At 52.6% G+C, this 19881-nt stretch overlaps 1 protein-coding gene across 2 annotated transcripts in view; it reads right to left on the reverse strand.

The window, feature by feature from the left end:
* The window catches only part of LOC149339205 (uncharacterized), a 110771-nt gene that overhangs the window by 65156 nt on the left and 25734 nt on the right, over nt 1–19881 (reverse strand). Inside the window, exon 1 of one of the 2 annotated variants that reach the window (XM_089547990.1) lies at nt 16161–16661. The exons of the other annotated variant lie outside the window; for it this stretch is intronic. Within the exon in view, the coding sequence (XP_089404116.1) occupies nt 16161–16248 (88 nt within the window). The 5' untranslated portion in view covers nt 16249–16661. Of the gene's footprint in view, nt 1–16160; nt 16662–19881 lie in introns of those variants that run through there. 2 annotated transcript variants of the gene reach the window in all.

Here is a 19881-nt window from a genome sequence, read left to right on the forward strand (position 1 = left end):
CGCCTTTCGCGTTTCTCCTCCATCGAAACGCGGCCACCGCGGTCGGGTTCGAACCCGCGCACTCCGGCTCGGTAGTCGATTTTAGGAGGTGCACTTTGAGCTGCGAAGACTTCCGTCTTTCACCTGCTGCTCGCCTCTGTCACAGGCGCTCACTGCTTCGCCTTTGCCACCGAATGTGCAGAGCTGCCCCTATTTTTTTTATGATACAGACTGTTGCGGAAGGCCCTCAGGCCGACGCGCGGTCGTACGCGTATGTTAGTGAAATAAATGGCTCCCAGGAAAGATCGAAGGCTTCAAGCGCAGCGACGAGAACCCTCATGTTTGGTCCAACAGTTTCCTGATTGCAGCTGTGGATGGAATCGGACAGCAGCAACTGGAGATGATGGCAGGGGGCCCTTGCCCCCCAGTGGACTTTACGCGTGGTACTGATGAAGAATGTTTCCGCGCGTTCGCCCTCCGGAACACAATGCGCTCAGTAGTATAGCAGACACCGTTGAGGAATTATCAGCACACCGCCCCTTGTCGTGTCCTATCGGCGACAACAGGTCTCAAAACAAATGCCACGGCTGCTTCCCACCGCAAAGCGTCCCAAGGCACAGGCGACCTTTTGAAGCTTGCTTTTTTTCAAGCCGTAAAGGAACGGCTTTTCTTCTTGGCCCCTTTCACAACGTGTACGTCATGTTGTGAAGAACAAATAAAATGAATGAATGAATGAATGAATGAATGAATGAATGAATGAATGAATGAATGCTTAGGGCCGCCACAAAAAAGTGCTTCCCGGCGATTTCGAAACCCCGCGGAGTGCCGGCTCCCAGGATTCAAGGGCTGCTTTCGCCACAACTACACGAGGGGCTTCGGAATGGCCCACGATGCGCCCACGGTAACCTCCACGTTCTAGGGACACGTGCCAGGGCGAACATGGTATGCAAAGAGGAAAAAAAAATTAGGGGAACACTTAATCACTGATCAGGTGTGATAATGCGGTAAGATGAGCAGCGCTTGCTACTCAAATAAACTGCACGCATTCGACTGTCCCCGGCCGCTGCGGTGGCTCAGTGGTTATGGAGCTCGGCTGCTGACCCGAAAGACACGGGTTCGATCCCGGCCGCGGCGGTTGAATTTCTTTGGAGAAGTTCTAGAGGCCCGTGCACTGTGCGATGTCAGTGCACGTTAAAGAACCCCAGGTGGTCGAAATTTCCGGAGCCCTCCACTACGGCGTCCCTCATAGCCTGAGTCGCTTTGGGGCGTTAAACCCCATAAACCAAATCAAGATGGCAGCACCGTCTGTCGCCTGGACACGAGGCGTCTTCCTCGTGCATCGGTTCCGCGGCGTCACCGTCACACCCGGAAATGAATACAACTGCGCGCGGCCACCGCCGACAATCGAGTCAGCGATTAGCTCCGCCTAGGGGCGGGGAGGCAGTCTCTCCCTCTCCACTCGCAGCCGGTGCATCGCTGGAGGCTTACGCAAGGGTCGGGCCGCGCATATGCGAGCGAGACCAACCGCGACCGCGCCGCCATTGTTCCGGCCGCGCCTGGCAAGTTCTGACCGTGTAATAAAAAAAATTCAGGGGGAACTTTGACTGTCTAAAGTGCGTAGAGGCGAAAGCGTTTTCCGCACCACTTTGCCTAGGTGGCATTGGTGACACTGGATGACGTCACACATAATTGATGACGAAGTAATGACAAATCACTAATCAGTGGCTAATTACTTATTAACAATTAAATACCAATTAACTGCTAATTACTGACGCTTCAGCTTCGCCTTTGGGGGTGGAATGCGACAGCGTGTTGTAGCGCTGCCAGGGAGTCCACGGAACGCCACCATCCGTTCGGCGCAATATCTTGCCCTTCGAACGCAACGCTTATTGAGGAAAGGAAATGACGCAGTAAATCTCAGTCATCTCGGTGGACACCTTAACCGCACCGTACAGGAAGGAAGGAAGTGGCAGTGAAAGAACAAAGAGGGGCCGCAATGAAGAAACTGAAAATTGTATTTGGGGAAAGGAAATTACGCAGTAACTGTCTCACATATCTCGGTGGACACCCGTCAAAACGCGGACACATCTGTCGACACGGCTGCCGACACGGACGCGGACACGGCTGCCGACACGGATCGCCAACGACAGCATGAGGCTTTAAAGGCTTTCGCCTTAAAAGGTCCGGTCAAAACTGAATCGAACGCGGCCCCTCAAAGTTTGCTCGCCGGCTAAACTTCTGATGCTGAACTCACGAAGATGCTCGTCCAACGTTGCTTATCGTGCAGGTTTCAAACGCGACAGCATTTGGCCTCGCCAGCATAACGAACAGCGCTAAAGGAGCACTGTCTATCAATTGTTATTCGGGGAGGGTCATGTTTACAAAGGCTGCCGTCTCGCGAAGACCGCCCAGTTCCTCAGTAATGAAATTCCCAGACTGCCCAGAGGGTAGTGACGTCATCAGCACCGCCAAATTTGAAAATTTGAACTATACAGAACGTTCAAGTACCTTCAACTGGGTTGTCATATTATACTAACCCGACCCGCTCTCACCTCTTCTCATCCACTAATCATCCTTCATACATCCACAACCAAAACCTAACGCCCCTGTTAAGCGCACAAGTTAGGCGCACTTGCAAGGAGTGCGCTTCGGCATCCCGAGTGACACTTTAGGATACGCGTCACTAAACGGGCAGCCCAAGTGCACTCGCACTCAAGTCTGCAGTGAAGCTCCGCCCACATTCAGCCTCCGCACACAGAATTCCTCCACGATGAAAAAGTAGTCCGCTTCTTGAAGCGTTTCTGGTTGCCTAAACAAGAAGCCTCTCACAAGAAAAAACATTATGAACTCTTGAATTTTGATCCGTGGGTTGTTTGATATAGCCAAACATTAAAGGGACTATACAAAGAATTAAAAGTCTCTTGTAAATAAATGCTTTCAATGCTTATAAATGATGCTAAGAAGCATTCACACCAAGTATGAGCCTTCGGAACTGAGCCGGCAATTTATTATGAATTTTTAAAAACGGTGTTTTTTTTTAAATTGGCGGGCCGACTGGTGTCCTCGTAGTGGCTGATTTTGAAACTAAAATCGGGAAAATAGACCTCACTAGTTCCGTGACGTCGGCAGGCCACCACACGCTGTCATTCGCTGGAGCCACGGCAGCCACGACGTCACGGGCACACTTCCGGTAGCGGTGAAAATCGTCTGCTCGAGCCGCCGCGCGACCCCCTCGGGCAAGCGCGAGCCTGGGCATTGCCTTCGCGCATATGGTTTCAATTTACCTCTGCCGCCTCTTTCTGTCAAGAGTTCGGGAGCCACTCGCAGTGCATTTTTCGACCGCCCGAGGTGGAGAGAGACCGGAGAGACGTTGCCGACGCTGCTGCTGGGTGCGACAACCGGAAGTCGCAAAACGAACGTCAGCGAATGACGTATTCATGGGCGGGGCCCAGTCCCAGAGTTGTCTTGTTTTTTTTGTTTTTTTTTTCTGGTGCCTCGCGTGCACGAGTTGATGGGGGAGAGCAGGAGCGTAATTTTTAATCGTCTATAACTTCGTTGTTATTGATGCTAGCTCAAAAATTCTTGCGCTGGGGTGACGAGTGATGGAATGCCTATCTATAGCCTGCTTTACGTAAGCTCAATTAATTTATTGCATAGCCCCTTTAAAAAGCTGATTTCACTTATTGTTGCGATTGGCCACCGGAGTAATACATGACGTCGCGGCCCAGTGTTAGCAACTGCTGTTTGTTATAAGTTGTATCCCATACTAAAAAAAAACAATGGCGGCACGAAATACACGCAATTTTAGAAGAGCTCGACGAAAAAGAAACTTATAAATTGAATGTTTGGAGTGATAGCGGAAATGAAACGAGCTCAAACAGTTTCTAACAATGGAAAAAAATCGAAATAGAAGGAAAGCCAAGACTATCCACAATTTTGACAACAAACAAGATGGGAGACACCTTAGTTGTAGGGTATTTCTGGGGACCAGTGGCACCTGATTGCGTTGCTTTGTTGTGCTGCTTCGCTTGTAGCTATACCGAAGAGATGTTAAAAAAAAAACTGTTACTCCAAGTAAAACAATCTTGTCAGTACATTTTATGCGCCATAAATATAATGCCTTCAAAGTCGCTGCTGTCGAGGTTACGCACTCGGCCCTCAATGTGTGTTCCGTGAATGCACTCCCAGTTGAGTACACTCTTCTGCGAGTGGCACCCCACTTGTGACGTTTAGATTTGACACAGTGCAGTTATTTTGCACAGTGCACTTAACTTGCCCGCTTTAACCTTAACCCACTAGAACACCGTAACCCATTTCTGGGGCGGGTCTACTTCCAAAATTTGGGAGGTCCTTTAGAATATTTGGGGTGGGCCAAGTTCTAATATCGCCATTTCTTTAAGAATGCAGTTAGGAAGTCCCCAAGTTTTTTTTGTTTTTTTTTTTTTTGCGCTTTACTACGCAGTGAGCGCGCAGTGAGCGCGTCGACACCCGCACCGCCGTTTACGAAACCAAGGAGCGCATACAGGGCACAGAAATTGCACAGACCTGTAAGTGGAACCTCTCCAAAACCCCTCTGCCAAACCACAGCGCGCTGACACTTTTTTGCGGTTCTTCTCCGACAGAGAACCTACATCCGTGCTCATTTACGATTTGCCTGCAGGCTGAAACAAGACAGCCAAGCACAGCCGGCTCCCACGACACAGTGGCCAGCTGAGAGAGAGAGACAACTTTTGGCGCGGTAGACAATGCAAACCACAAAACGCGTGTCGTACAAGTACAGAGGTACCGGCACATTGCGCCCGACGTGAGCAAGAACAAAAACGCGGAGCAGGAACAGCGCTTATCTTGCAGCCTGACAAGGCCTGCAGTGACGCGGAACGAACCCCCCCCCCCCTCACCCCCCACTTACGACACACGCATAGACAAAAAGCCATGCACAGGGAGAGCAATTGTCACACAGCGCGCGGCTGTGACGACAATGGGCCCGCATCTCAATGTTTCTGCCACGCCGGGCGCGCGCTCGCACAGACACAGTAAGAGTTTAGTTGTTTTATGCTACAGGTGGAATTAGCCTTGCTTATTCTGCCGGCAATTGCTCCACCGTAGCGTCACTTGTATCTTAATAATGCCCTAAGACCGGTCTGATCTGCCCCGCTATGCACACAGTCGCTGATAATAGAACATAGGCCACTCCGGCAGCCACCACCTATGCACACGTCCACTCACAGCACAACACAATCCACTCCAGAAGTCACCATCTATACACGTATTCAGTGACAGTAGAATATAGTTCATTGCAGAGCCGTCATCCATGCACACACTCACTCCCAGAATAACATAGACCACTCCAGAAGGCACCATCTACGCACACATCAAATCACAGAAGACCATAGACCGTCCCTGCTGTCACCATTTAGAGTCGAGATCAGTGTCCTGCAGGAATGTTAAAAGAAGGCGTGAAGCCTGAGGCCGGTCGATGCGAACGCGTCAGCTGATTAATACGCCTACATGGGAGCAATACAGCAGTCATCTAGGACACTGCGAGCTAGAGAGCAGCTTTAACACCTTTCCGTTCATTAGAGTGTAATAGGAGCACAAGGCGGCGGCGCCCCACCAACGCTGCGACAAGTGTGGCACTGCGACCGCAGCCGCGACGACACACGACTCCGCGCGACGGTCGCGGGCAGCACGAACCCGGCGTCCTCGGAAGAGTAGCCCAGGCGGCGCACAACTGCGGGGGCGGCCACGTCCGATGCACGAACTCGTGCGCGACGCGTCCCCTACCTCCTCTTCCCTCATGCCCCCCTCCCCCATCCTCCTCGCCTCCTGCCCGCTTCTTGGCGCCAGGCTGGACCGAAGTGCTCGCAGTTGCAGGCTGCCCAATGCAATTATGAAATTAGTTTATTCAGGGTGCTCAGCCACCCAGACGTACGCGGTGAAGAGGGCGAAGTGGTTTGCCCCGTTGGCAACGGCACGGGCTGCACTCGGCCGCAAACCAGGAACACACAAACACGCATTACGAACAACCTTGACAGTTTAATTACGCTTTCAGCAATTTCAAAGACCTGATTACTCCCACCAAAAACATTCCACCGATGATCAATGACATCGTAATTTGCTGGGAATTTCTGTTGCGGAAGCAACACCACGCTAGGTGTGAGCGATTTCGAGGAGCCCAGGAGAGCCCCGACTGCGCATGCGCGAGGAGCGAGTGACGTCAGAGCAGCGCGGAGCCGCCGCCGACTCCTCCGCTGCGCGGGTGACTCAGAGGTGCCGCCGCCGTTGCTTCCGCAATTCTACTCGGGATGGCCATTGGTCAAACCACAGCCAATTTTTTTTCGCGTGCACACGCGCAAAATAATCCAAAGTGGGTTTCTATTATAGGTTTATTCACGCCATCGAAAATTGGAATTATTAAAGCGCCAGAAAACACTCCAGGAGGATAACCTTCCCGACTGTCGTCGCGCAAGCATGGGCAGTGTTCTGGAGGTGCACTTACTGAGCGCACACGAGGCGATCAATTGAGTGCTACACGAGTGGCACAGAACTGGCGTATGCAAATCAGAAAGCGCATACATTAGCGCCTGTCGGCACTAGTTCGCGCTCTGGAGTGAAGCGACGTTAGGCCCACACCGAAACTGGCCTAAACACTGAGGACAGAAAGCGCGACGCGGGCTCCCAAAGCGCAACCGCACATCGGGCGGCAGACACGTTTATAAATGCGGGCACGGACTTAAAAAAAAAAAAAGCAAAAACGCCCGGCGGCCACTATCAGGGGGACCCCGCGTGCTAGAAGTCTAGACTCGCGCGCGCCGCCGCTCACACCAGCTCACCGTTTTCTATCGCGGTTCGAGGAACAAGTTTTTTTTTTTTTTTTGCGTTCTTCTTCTCATTTCATTTCCCCGCGCTGGCAAGATAAACAACCGGCAAATGTTTAAGGGGAATCCCCAAGGTGGGGTAGAATTGTAGTAAGGGAGTAATTACTCATTTGACCAACACTGTTCCCACGTCGAGTTATTGTTCGATTCGCTCCCACCCTACCATGAGCTTGCCGTCCCGGTTAGCTCAGTTCGCACAGCGACTGCTCCAGTGAAGCGGTGGTCCCGGGTTCGAACCCCGGACCAGGAACAATTTCTCTTTAATCTTTAACTGCTAAGTTTCTGAGAAAGCTGTATAGCTTTCCTCTGTGGCCGCTGGGCTGCGCTTGGGTGGATGCCAGTGACTAATAACCTCCTTATTAGCCGGCAAACAGTTCGCACTCTTTCCATCACCCCTAGTGGGGGGGGGGGGGGCAACGAAGCCGAACCGCCGAGCGGCCGACGCAAAAACGACTCGATCCGCGCTCTAGAGCTGCACAGAGCCGACAAAGACATCGCAGTGATACAGCATATATACAGGGCGCTTAATCTCAGACCTTACCCGTTTTTTTTAAAGATAGGCTTTCTGACTTTTCGAGTTAGAACAGCGCTTTTTTTCGCCATAGCACCGTCAGCGCTGCAGTACATCAGAACACAATTAAGATGTGCTGAACAGCAGGCTGGTGAACTAATACTGAATACCTAACTTTTTTACTATTACAGTTAGGCTCCTTAATTAGAGAGAGATGTGCAGTCCAATGTAAGTACTTGAGGTTTTAGAATTTCGACAACGCAGTTACCATCGGCGCTGTGGCGCAACAAATTTTGGCTACATCGCGCCAAAGTACATACGCGCTTTCGAGAAGCTTGCAGGCAGAGCTACCTTTCAGTGCACGTAACCGACGAAATAGCCAAAATTTCTTGGGCCACAGCGTCGAGGGTAATCGCGTTTTCGAAATTCCTAAACTCTGATATGGACATTACTTAAGGTGGGCTACAGTGCTCGCAATAATTAACGAACATAACAGCGGAGGTTACAAAATTACCTATTTAACATTAGTTATCCAGCCTGCTATCCAGCACGTCTTGTTTCTGATGCCGAAAAGCCTAGTGAAACTGGATGCGAAGGTACACTGCCATCGGATCACGCATGCGCCACGTCCACGCTGCTCGAAAGCGCAATCAACCGACAGGCCTCGCAATGAAGCGATGTATTCCGCCGGTATAGTAGACACACCGCCGTGCCAAGCGAGGTAAGGTCACATCGCTCACGGCCGCGTCGCGCTACAAGTCACGTCCGCACGAAGGATAGCAACACTCTACGCGCACACGCGAGTGACCTTTGAGGTCGGCCGGATCGAGCCGCACGCCTCGGTCTTCGGACCTCATCTCGAGCGACAGCGGCGCGCGCCACACCGCAAAAACACAAGCGGCGTTTACATGAATGCTACAGCAGCGCATCGCATCAACTTTTTAGCGCATCGTATTCATGTAAACGGTGATAATACGCTAGGAATGCGCATCGCATCAATGCGCCAGATGGGGGCAGATCTAGAATGGCAAGTCGACTTCAGCGGTGAATGGAAACAGGCTTGGAGGTGTCCCTCCTCTCTGTCGTGCCTACACAATACCCCCCTGCCGGATAGCAGCCGAGCGCCCTAGCCACTGAGCCATTGTGTTTACGTGGCAGCAAAACACTCCATGAGTGCAACCCGTAAATGTACAGTCGGGGACAGAAGTCTGTGGACCACGTTTTGTTCAAACGAAGCCGATCCAAACGAAACGGCACCAAAAACTTGGCAGCCACGAAAAAGGGAAGACGCACCGCATCCCCGACCGTTGCCCTCTCAATGCTATTTACGGCAGCAGCGAAACCACCACTCGTTCACACCGCCGTCCTTCGGCAGCGTCCGTAGTAAATCCGACCGCGAGTTTTACGCGTGCAAAAGGAAAACGACAACGGCGACCGGCGGCCGTGGTTTGTATGCCAGAAAGAGAGTCTGGAACGGCGCAGGAAAAAAAAAAATAAAATTAAGCGCGACACTGGGCAGCGTCAAAAAAAAAAAAAAAACAGACGGGCTACAGAATAGCACAGCCACTCTTGTTTCCTCACCCAAATTGCAGTTCGCATGCGTGCACTTCTCTTTGTTCTGTTCCGCGCGCTATTTCAAGGGCGCCAGCGAAGGCGATGCATACAGGGTAAAAAAAAAAATCCAAAACACCCGACGGCGCCCGAAAGGTTGTTCGGCACGCCGCGCAAAAACAGCGGCTTGAGAAAGAATTTGCGCCGCTCAGAATAAGCCGCGCCGCTGCGGAAACAGCGTAGGCCTGGGCCAAGCCCAGAATAAACGCAGCTACCCACGACACACACGGGAAGAGGAGGGAACGCACCGCGCCACTGGAGGCAAGAAAGGGTGAACGGGTGGGCACCTACTGCCATGGAAGCAAGCAAGCGCGGAATCGAAGCCCGGAAGCGGCTCGGCGCTGTGCTTCCGCGTGCGGTGCAGCTGCAAGAACAAAGCCTGACTCGACCACGACGAGAAACTGCATAAACGAGCAGCGGTGACCGAGAGGGAAGACGAACGAGACGGGAGGCCACCGAGTGACGTCAACCCGCCGCTCGCCGTCAGCTTCACGGTCGCTGGCGCCGCCGCTCCGCGCGGTTTTGGGAGGCTTCGAGGGCTTTGGGACCCTGCCACGTAGTACAAGACGGGCTGCATTTGATCCAGAAATAATGCAGGGCGATGTCAGCGCCGCCAGGAAAATGCTGCGCACGTCCGCATTACCGAAAGGCGCCGGAGAGGACGACTCGAGCTGCGAACTATGGTGACCGCGTCTTGCGAAACATCCCTCGAAGTGTCCAATGCCCTGCCCCCCCCCCCCCCTCCCCTCCCCCTTTCGCTACACATTCGCGCCACTAGCCACGCTTCCCACGAACGCTGTTCATAAGACAGTCCTCCGGAAAAATCTTCATCGTTATCCTGGGTGCGGCTCACAACTGAAAGCGCCGAAAAAAAAAAAGGAAATAAAAATCGTTTTCATCACAAATAACGCAAATGCGTAGCAATTTTCCGCACTAAATTAGAGAGTCATGTGTGTCTTACGTGATGTATTCGGCTTTACCAAATAATCTGAACCTGTGTTACTGTCTTCTTTCATTATTTGTTTTGCTTTGTTACGTTCCTTTTCTTTTTTGTTTTTGTTGAGCTGGTATCATATGTTGTTACACACTGTTCTTGCCCCCGCCCTATGTAATGCCCACGGGCCCTTAAGGCTTCAATAAATGAAATGAAAATAAAAAAAACTTGTCGGACTTTTGCTTTTCAAATTATAAAAACTAGTATCGATATCACTTACGGTGCGCTACACGCCTCTCAATAATTAATTAAGAAGCCTAACAGTAATACTTAAAAAGTTAACTATTCCATATTAGTTAACCAGCCTGCCAGTTAGCACGTCTTAGCTGTACTCTGGTGCACCACACCGCGAAACGGCTCGGCGACTCGCGTAGTGTTGCTTTCGCAACAAAGCTTCTCGTTTGGCAACAGCTGCCTACAGACAAGGGAAAACGCTGGTGCCGCACTCGCGTCGTCAGTGCGAATAAAAGAAAAAAGTAGTGAATACACCAATGGCTTGCTGAAAAAAAAAAGCGCGAAAAACGAAACCCGAGTAAGGCTCGATTACAAAAAAAAAAAAAAAAAAAGTCGCCAGCGAATTCACAGGGACAAATCGGTTCCCACTCATCACATTTCCCCACTCCTTGCCAGTCCGTTTCGATGGCCGTACGGATGCTGACCCCCTCGCTAGACCCGCGTTGCGCAGCCGCATCCGCAAAGCGCCAAACAGAGGCCGGATGTATGCGACAGCCACGCGGGCGATGAGAGCTCGGAGCACCCGAGAGTGAGATGGCGCCACACATCTCGGCGGAGCCAAGGTCGAAGGCGCCCATGTCGCGGTCTGGCCCAAATCTTCGGTCAACAGCGCCACGCCCGACTGACGCCGGGTCCCGGCCTGTGCTGCAGCGTTCGTTTCTTTTGTTTGCAGGCGAAGCAAACGAAGTTCGCACGACAGGCAAAGCGCAGAACATGTAACCCACTGGCCCCCTGGAGTAGCCCAGTGTATTCCAAACGAAGCGAAGAACTGGCCGGAGACGAGAGTGGGAAACAGGATCAGGAGAATCGCTGGCGCGTGGTCGGCGCGACCGGCGTAGGACGGAGGAGAGTGGACAACAGACACAAATGCACTTGTCCCGCAGTGAACCTAAGCGATGACTAGCGCTACGAGTGACGTCTAACGAAGTTAAACTGGTTATCCTGTAATGCATCGATAACGTGTAGACCTTCCACTCATACGCGAGCTAGCTCGAGGGCTCACTATCCGAGCAGCTTATCATCCCGCCCCCAACATGGCCGCCTTGGTCAGGAAGGACACCATAATCACTTCACGCGACCTGCGCCAGCACTATCGTCTCTCTCGCCAACTCTATTCAGGTCCGCGCCAAGAATTTACAAAGACAGAGGCCGTCATATGGCGCGAACTCCAGACGGACACTTTCCCCAATCCTAAAAGATTAAAAAATATATTTCCTGACCGGATAACGCCGATGTGTAAACATTGCAATATCCCAGCAGACCTCCTTCATATGGTCTGGACTTGTCCACGACAACACATGCCAACACCCCCACAACATACCTGGTAGGCTCGTCTACGCAGCTCTACCCTGGATCTCGCTCTAGATGCTGCCAGATTCCAAGGAGTCTCGGCCGACCCCCTAGATCTGGGCCTTCGGCCCCTTGACTGTTTTAATAAATGTTTACCAAAAACCGTGGGTGGGCCTTGCCGCAGTCACTTGGGCATCTCACGATCCTCCGAGATTTGACCCCTGCGAGCTTTTTTCGTCAGATTCAAATCGTGCGCGAATAGCGCATACGTGCCGTTTCGCGTGACGTCCACATCTGAAAGCCTCCAATAAAACATCGCCGAACGTAACTAAAAACGCGGAGCGTAGAGAAAAAATCACGCTCACACGAACGAAAACTGGGCCGCAACGCAGAAGCGGTCTCTTTCTTCTTCCTCCCCCCCCCCCCCCCTCCCACCCCTTACCCCCAAAGAGCGCCGGTCGATGCGCGCGTCAGAGGCTTCCCGCGCACACCGGAACCACAGCAATTTCGGGCAACGGCGTAGGCACATTCCGCGTCCGCCGCGCCGACGCCGCGCGATTCCCACCACTCCATTTCTTTGATTTTATCCGCACAGATCTCATTTTACCGCTATACTTGTTCCCAAGCCGCGGCTCAGCGAAAAGGGCTCGGCGAAATGCTGCAAAAGCAACTGAAAAAGCGACACACACAAACAAAAAATACTACCCGAAGAAAAGCACAGACCGAGCTCAACCGAGAAGTGGTTTACTGAAACGGTTCAGTATATGTAACGTTACGACACCTGCGAAGAGGTTACTGCAGGCGACCGCTGTTCCCGAGCGTAGCTATAGCTATAGCGCTGTAAGCATCAGCACTGATGGTGGCGTGCACGTAATCGTGCCGTGTGCTATTTTCAAGCGCAGGCAGGCGCCTCACTGCGTCGCCATTTTGCCCACCCTAATCGCTATCGCGAAGGCTTAGCACGTAAGCGTTCGAAATTGCCGAAGCGAAGCCAGGACATCGCTTAATGCGAAATGACGGAGTCTGGCCGAAAATACGTTGTTGTGTTGTGTTGGAAAAAACCGGCATCCGGGTTACAGCTGGTCTTTGATCTAACGGTACACCCAATTGGTGATTTGAGCCGCCGCGGTGGCTCAGTGGTTATGGTGCTCGGCTGCTGACCCGAGTGAACAACACGGTTGACTTTCTTGTACCCCAAATTCTGTACATAGATGCGCATTGCGTCAATGTTGTTATTTCTCTGCTTACTTTGTGAATGCTCGGGCTGCTGTTTCTCTCTTTTTTTTGTATTTACCTGCATTTATGCGTTGTGTTACTGTATCAACCCCCCCACTGTAATGCCAAATGGCGCTGTGGGTAAAAGATAAATAATAAATAAATAAAAGACGCGGGTTCGATCCCGGCCGCGACGGCCGAATTTCGATTAAGGCGAAATTCTAGAGGCCCGTGTACTGTGCGATGTCAGTGCACATTAAAGAACCCCAGGTGGTCGAAATTTGCGGAGCCCTCCACTACGGCGTCTCTCATAGCCTGAGCCGCTTTGGGACGTTAAACCCTGTAAATAAACTAACCAATTAGTGATCTGCGCTGCAGAACTGAGGATGTGACAGTTAATTTCGCGCAAATGTTGCCACGCGTGCTATGCCAGCTAAGGGAGCAAGGAACAAGCAGCACGTGTCTCTCAAAGAACCCTCACGAACCGTGAAGTTGCCATGGCGTCCGGTGTTCCCAATACCGTTTCATGCGGTTCCGTGCGCGGGACTCCCACACTGCCTGAACACAGCCCCGAAAACCGCCTTTCTCACACAGTGGCTCCGCGCCAGGAGTTTTTTTTCCTCCATGCTCCGCGCATGCGAGCTTCTCCCCCAGCTCCGCTGGTTGAAAAGGAAACCGTTAGTTCCTACTGCGCATGCGCAGTTCATGTTAGTGACAGCCGCACGCCACAGATGGCGGCAGCTGTGAAGCACGCACTTGCCACTTCGCCGGTGCAGTTGGCTCCCCGTGGAACCAGATCGCGCGTGCGTCTCCCACCTGCGTTTGTTTTCAACCAATCATCATCATCAGCCTGACTACGCCCACTGCAGAGCAAAGGCCTCTACCATGTCTCTCCAATTATCCCTGTCCTTCGCCAGTTGCGGCCACCGTATCCCCGCAAACTTCTTAATATCATCCGCCCACCTAACTTTCGGCCACCCCCTGCTAGGTTGCCTTCTCTTGGAATCCACTCCATTACCCTTAAGGACCAGCGGTTATCTTGCCTTCGCATCACATGCCCTGCCCAAGCCCACTTCTTCCTCTTAATTTCGACTAGGATGTCATTAACTGGCGTTCGTTACCTCACCCACTCCGCCCGCTTCCGATCTCTTAATGTTACACCTGTCATTCTTCTTTCCATAGCTCGCTGCGTTGTACTTAACTCAAGATGAGCCCTCTTTGTTAGCCTCCACGATTCTGCCCCATAGGTGAGTACCGGTAAGAAACAGCTGTTTGTATACTTTTCTCTCGAGGGATAGCAAACGAATTTTCTCCACTCACCAGAGGGCGCCACATGATCTGAAAAAAAAAAAGGCGGATGCCAGAAAGAAGAACTTTTTACGCCTGTTTAGATGTCGGATGCGAATCCATACTCGAACCGGTGGACAGGCGCCACTGTGCGACACTTGAAAACCGCCTGGTTCAGAGTCCATTGTTATTCGTCCATAACGTACGCAACTAGCAACCGAGCCCGCTCACAATATCTAAGCGACGCAAATGTGAGACAAGGCCACAAAGCGGCGGCTACACAAGGTATCAAGATGTAGAGTGCGACCAACTCAGCCGCCCCACCATTACAAACACTTCTTCAGACGGCCTATAAACTGTTCACAGCCTTTCGTCAATAAACTCTATAGGCAACAGAACAGACGGTACATAAACACTCTACATTTATGGCCAAACACTTTTTGTAGACTTCTGTCTATAAACTATGAATAAGCAAAAGGAAACATCTATAGGAAGCCGGAAGGTAACAGTCTATAAGAAGTCTACAGAAATTTTATACATGTAGACCATTTTTTAAAAGGGCACTGAATATTTTTTACGACGCCTGTTTTATTCCGATGCCTGTTTTATACTCGAAACATTCCGAGTCAATTTCTCAGATTTCCTACATTTCACGCGACCAACCAACTAAAGAAGAAAAGTATCTTCACGGCATTTTTGCTCCAGTATCGGTACTCCCTTATGAGGCAGAAACGTGGAGGCTAACAACGAGGGTTCCGAGTATGTTAAGGACAACGCAGCCAGCTATGGAAAGAAAAATGATTGGTGTAACGTTAAGAGATCGGAAGCGGGCGGAGGGGGTGAGAGAACAAATGCGGGTTAATGACATCCTAGTTGAAATCAAGAGGAAGTGGGCTTGGGCAGGGCATGTAATGCGAAGGCAAGATAACCGCCGGTCCTCAAGGGTAACGGAGTGGATTCCAAGAGAAGGCAAGCATAGCAGGGGCCGGCAGAAAGTAAGGTGGGCGGATGAGATTAAGAAGTTTGCGGGGATACGGTGGCCGCAACTGGCGAAGGACAGGGTTAAACAGAGAGACATGGGAGAGGCATTTGCCCTGCAGTGGGCATAGCATGGGCGGTGATGATCGCTGAGGAACGTTTCTGTTGCAAAACAAGGCGAAAAACGAAAAAAAAAGCGGTTATATTTTTCAAACCTGCGTGTTTCGTCCATATCCTCTCTTAGAAAGAGGCAACACAAAGCAACGTGTCTGACAAGCGTTCCTTTTCTCTTTTCTTTCGCCAAAGTGACCAAACTATAGCAAATGCTTCGCATAGCGCTGCAAATACCTCTAGCATAGCTATGAGCAAGCGTCAAGTATTCTGAAAATAACTTTTCCTGACCCAGTTTTTAGCTCTTCAAGGCGCGTGAATTTTTTCAGTTTTTTTCACAAGCACTTGAAAGTAATACAGATGCTTCCTATAATACGAGCACTGATAATTTCACTGCAATGAGACGAGCCGCAGTAGACACTACTGCACCGCGCATCACCCCTCACCGGCAAATTAAAATCTTGGGTCGCGCACGGCGGCCGAACACCTTGTAAGCGAAAAACCACAGCCACATATGTACGAAAAACAAAAACAACAACAAAGGAACACTTTACGGCGAACAGCTGCGCTCGAGAAACTTGCAATCCCAGCGCCTCGCGGACAATCCATCACAGCTACACAAAATAGGGACGACACAAAGGCAATTCACACAATGTACACCGCAAATATCAAAAGGCCGCGCTTCTCTAGGGAGAAAGCTTTGTTCGCACAGCATGCGTGTACTTCTGTCGCCAGCAAGTGATTGCGTCACGGAACGACAAAGATGCTCCTTGTGCCTGCCGCACGGTGACGTCACTGCAAACTTTCCACAGCTGTCAGCGCGCCTCGCATGACAAGCGGCCAGAAGGACGCGGGAAGGGTGGATAAAAACACCTCGGAGATGCGAACGTCACTTTCTACAGACCCCGGCCCGCTGCCGGAGGTTGCCAAAAACCCTCGACGCTTATTTAGCCCACTAGCGCTCCAGTAGTCACGCCACCCCGTTCCTTTCCGGCGGGGCGAAAAGCAAGATCAAAACGCGCGGCGAGAGACACAGCTGTTTCGGGCGACTAATCACCGGCGGTAAACTCACCCACGAACGCAGTGCCGCCGACCGACGCCAGACCGGCGTTGTCGTTCGGCAGGCCGACGGCGCCGCTGCAGCAGCGCTCGCCTCTCATGGCCGCGCTAGGCCTTTTCCCACCCACCACCGCATCGACGACGAGGCGCTAAGAGGCGGATATCACACACAGCGACGACGTCCGGATCGCGCACAGGGCTCGTCGCTTCAGATCCCGACGCGCAGGGCACACACCGGCCGACACATATTCCAAACGTGCACAACGCTGTGGACGCAACGGGGCCGCACGTTCGCCTTCGGGCCGCGCGCTGAGCGGTGCGATGGGTGTAGGCGGACACTGCAGATAGCCGCGGCAACAACACGGCGACACCAGCGAGGCAACAAGATTGCGACGAACACTAGCCGCCAAGCACCAGAGGAGGAAGATTCCTCCCAGAGCATCCGCGCATCAGACACGGCCGCTGCCGCCACCGATCCTCGCAAGTGCGCCCCCGCCAGCAGAGGAGAAGGCGGTGGAGAGAGAGAGAACCGCTCTCCCGCCATCAGCGCGCGCGCGCGCCTTCTTTTGGTTTTCGGTTCTCTCTTCTCTCGCTCATCATCCTTCGCGGGAGCATCCTCTGCTCGTGTTTTGCTGGAAGCTGGGCGCCGCCGCTCCCTCCCCCCTCTCTCAGTGGCAGGGTGACGTCAGTCCCGGCCGCTCTTCCCACCGCTCGCTCGCTGCCGGCATCGCTACGAGAAAAGCGCGCACTCCAGGTGGCGCCACCGGTCTCCCCCGCAGGCGCACCACGCGTATGCGTGCGTCACGCACTCTACCTACAATACCAGTTACTGCGGCCGCTCGCGCGCACAGATTCTGCCTGCGTTTCGCGCTAAGCCTCTCCAGCGCACCTGACGCCACCCCGACGCGGCAACGGCCGTTTGTGGGAGAGGTCAAATTCAGGACTACTTAGCCAGGCGGAGCAAACGCGCCTCGCAAAGCGCTAAATCTCCGCGAAAAGTCGGATCTCAGACTTCAGCTGCTTTTACAAAGAGGCGCTCAAAACGTCTAGCCATGGGCGAACGAACATATGCCGTGAAAACATAACCCCAGCAGTGAAGTAATGAAGGTGCAAGTAAACACAACTTAAAGTGACCAAACAACCTGTCGCCAGCGGCATCAACTGCCGGTCACGTAGAATGAATTCCGAATAAAAGAACAGCCCTATAATGCCGCCAACAATTACAACGACGATGCTAAGCACAATGACCGGACCGGCAGTAGCCTCGCTTTTAGTTAAACATCTAGTTGCGAGTAAAAAATGAGGGGAGGCGACAGCGTTTCAATAGAGCGGCTGGTTACTTTTTCAAGCGCCGACAAGAGCCTCAGGGCTGACTCAAGAGGATGGGACAGCGAAATCACCGAATAAGAAGACGCCTTGAAAATGCGGTCCTTCCTATACACTCGGGAGTTGATCCGGAGACCCAGTAATGACTACGACTAATTACATGGAGCTGCCGCTGTGGCTGAGTGGTTATGGCGCTTGGCTGCTGACCCGAAAGACGCGGGTTAGATCCCAGCCGCGGCGGTCGAATTTTGATGTCAGCGCACGTTAAAGAACCGCGGGTGGTCGAAACTTCCGGTGCCCTTCACTACGGCGTCCCTCATAGCCTGAGTCGCTTTGAGATGTTAAACCTCCACAAACAAAACCTAATTATATGGCTCCCCATCCCTCCAACCAGCCAGCAGCAAGAGCTGTGGCGTTAAAAGGCACACCACACGTCTCGCTACAACCTCCGGGTCTGCTGAGGGACCAACTTCACTACGCGCCGTTCCCACGTTAGAGAACAGTTCGTAACTGACCGGGACACAGTGGCGCAGGTCCGTCGCGAACCGCCCTGCGAATTAGCAAAGCTGACCATGCGAACATACTGCTCTCCCAGAACCCTCGGAACCATTCGACGTTCGTTAGAAGCGAAAGCGCCACTCTCCTTCGACAGAGGATATGGCGAATAGCAGGAAGGGCCAACGTCAATAATCAGCCCGCCGGATGCGGCAACTCCTGTGCGAGCTCACAGTCAGGCGATAGAAGCAGTACACAGCTCGAGGGCAGCGTATACGCGCTGCGCGCTTGAATAGCCCGCCGCGACATGGGCAACGCGAGCGACGACAACACTGGCCTTGCGTCGTGCAACTGCGGGCAAGTAGGCTGTGTACCGAATCCGACAAAAAAAAAAAATTGGAGGGGACAGCTCCGCCTCAAGGTCATGATGCGTTAGCGCTGATCAGTTTATGCCCACATATGCGGAATTGGTCATTCGCAACTTTACATTCATATGTTATTCGGAGTCCTCGTACCACTCCTGGCGTAGTGGTGCAGCTGTGAAGGGATGCGCCGCTAATCCGCAGTTGCAGGTGCTGCCACCTACGGGGCTTGTGCGACCCTATGCTCCGTTTCATACATAGCAGGCAACGCTGCGGAGGTTGCTGAAGTAATGCGTCCGCGAAATTATATTACTCCGCCACGTATAATTCGTTCTTCTCCAAGCTCGGGCCACTGTTTGGAAAAATACAAAGAGCGGTATAAAACGATGCAGTAGCACTGAAAATGACGGGCGAAGCTGTGAGGCGCTCAGTGTTGGGGCTCTCTGGCCATAATTTTCACGGAGAGTGAACTACTTTTTTGGGCGCGGATTTAGTAGGGGCGATTCGCCCTACCAACCGCGTATCATACCGCCACGTGTACTTTTTGCTTCTCGAAATCTCGACGAGTCACAGGTCGAAAATGTTGCAAGAGGTAAAAAGAAGTCCCGGAGGTGCCAGTCACGGCACTTAAGATTTGTCGCTACGAAACATGCTCCAGTTCGCTTTGGTTGTATGGCGAACTACTTTTTTCGTGCGGACTTGCGCGCTAGCTTTGGCAGCGCTGCCTGCTATGTATGAAACGGAGTATAGTTGCTCTCCCCGAGCAACCTTTCGCAGTGAACCATTAAACTGCCTACTGCCAGTGTGGTTAGTGTTCTCACAATCCGGTGGGTAGTTTTTGATCACCCCGCAAGGTCACATAACCAAGGTTGCCAGTCTGGGTTGCTTCTTCGGGGGTGGCTGCCCAGGCCACCCCATTTACCGCTCACAGCGCCCCAGGCCGGACTTTCCGCGCAACGAGGCTTAACACTATCGCGTTAAGATGTCGGCGCACTGAACTGTTCCGCCTTTATATTTCACGCCTGTGTCCACACACCCCTATAAGGCCCTCACTCGGACGCTGTCGGAGTATACATGTGCAGATGGTATCATGCGGACCCCACAATCCCATGCCGCCCAATTCATTCGTGCCTCGGGCGACCAAGCAGACCGCTCCGTGAGAGAAGACCGGAAAACCCAACGCTCTCCAAAGACGTCCCACGGGCGCGGCGGAACCGACGGCAGCAGCCAACGACGCTAGCGGACATCGCCGCAAGAAATCTCGAGCACGCTGACCACTCGCGAGGTGGCAATAACTGTCAGACGTCAAAATAATTACGCGGAAGGCGTGAGAACCGCAAAGCCGCAATCACGCATCCCTCCAGCGCGTGGGCATCCACGCATTACCGCTTCGCGCGCAGCGCTGACAGTCGAGTTGTGCCCCAACAAATCGTCCATCACTTACAGGGCTCGCGCCCATACGCCGGCGACCGCGCCGAGATAAACGCCGCCCCGTGTGTGCGTACAGGCATGCTTACCCTGCGCCCCCCAGTGGCAGGGAGAGGAGAAAAG

The sequence above is a fragment of the Amblyomma mixtum genome, chromosome 6, assembly GCF_055824585.1.
Source record: "Amblyomma mixtum isolate Tamu chromosome 6, ASM5582458v1, whole genome shotgun sequence".
Lineage (NCBI taxonomy): Eukaryota > Metazoa > Arthropoda > Arachnida > Ixodida > Ixodidae > Amblyomma > Amblyomma mixtum.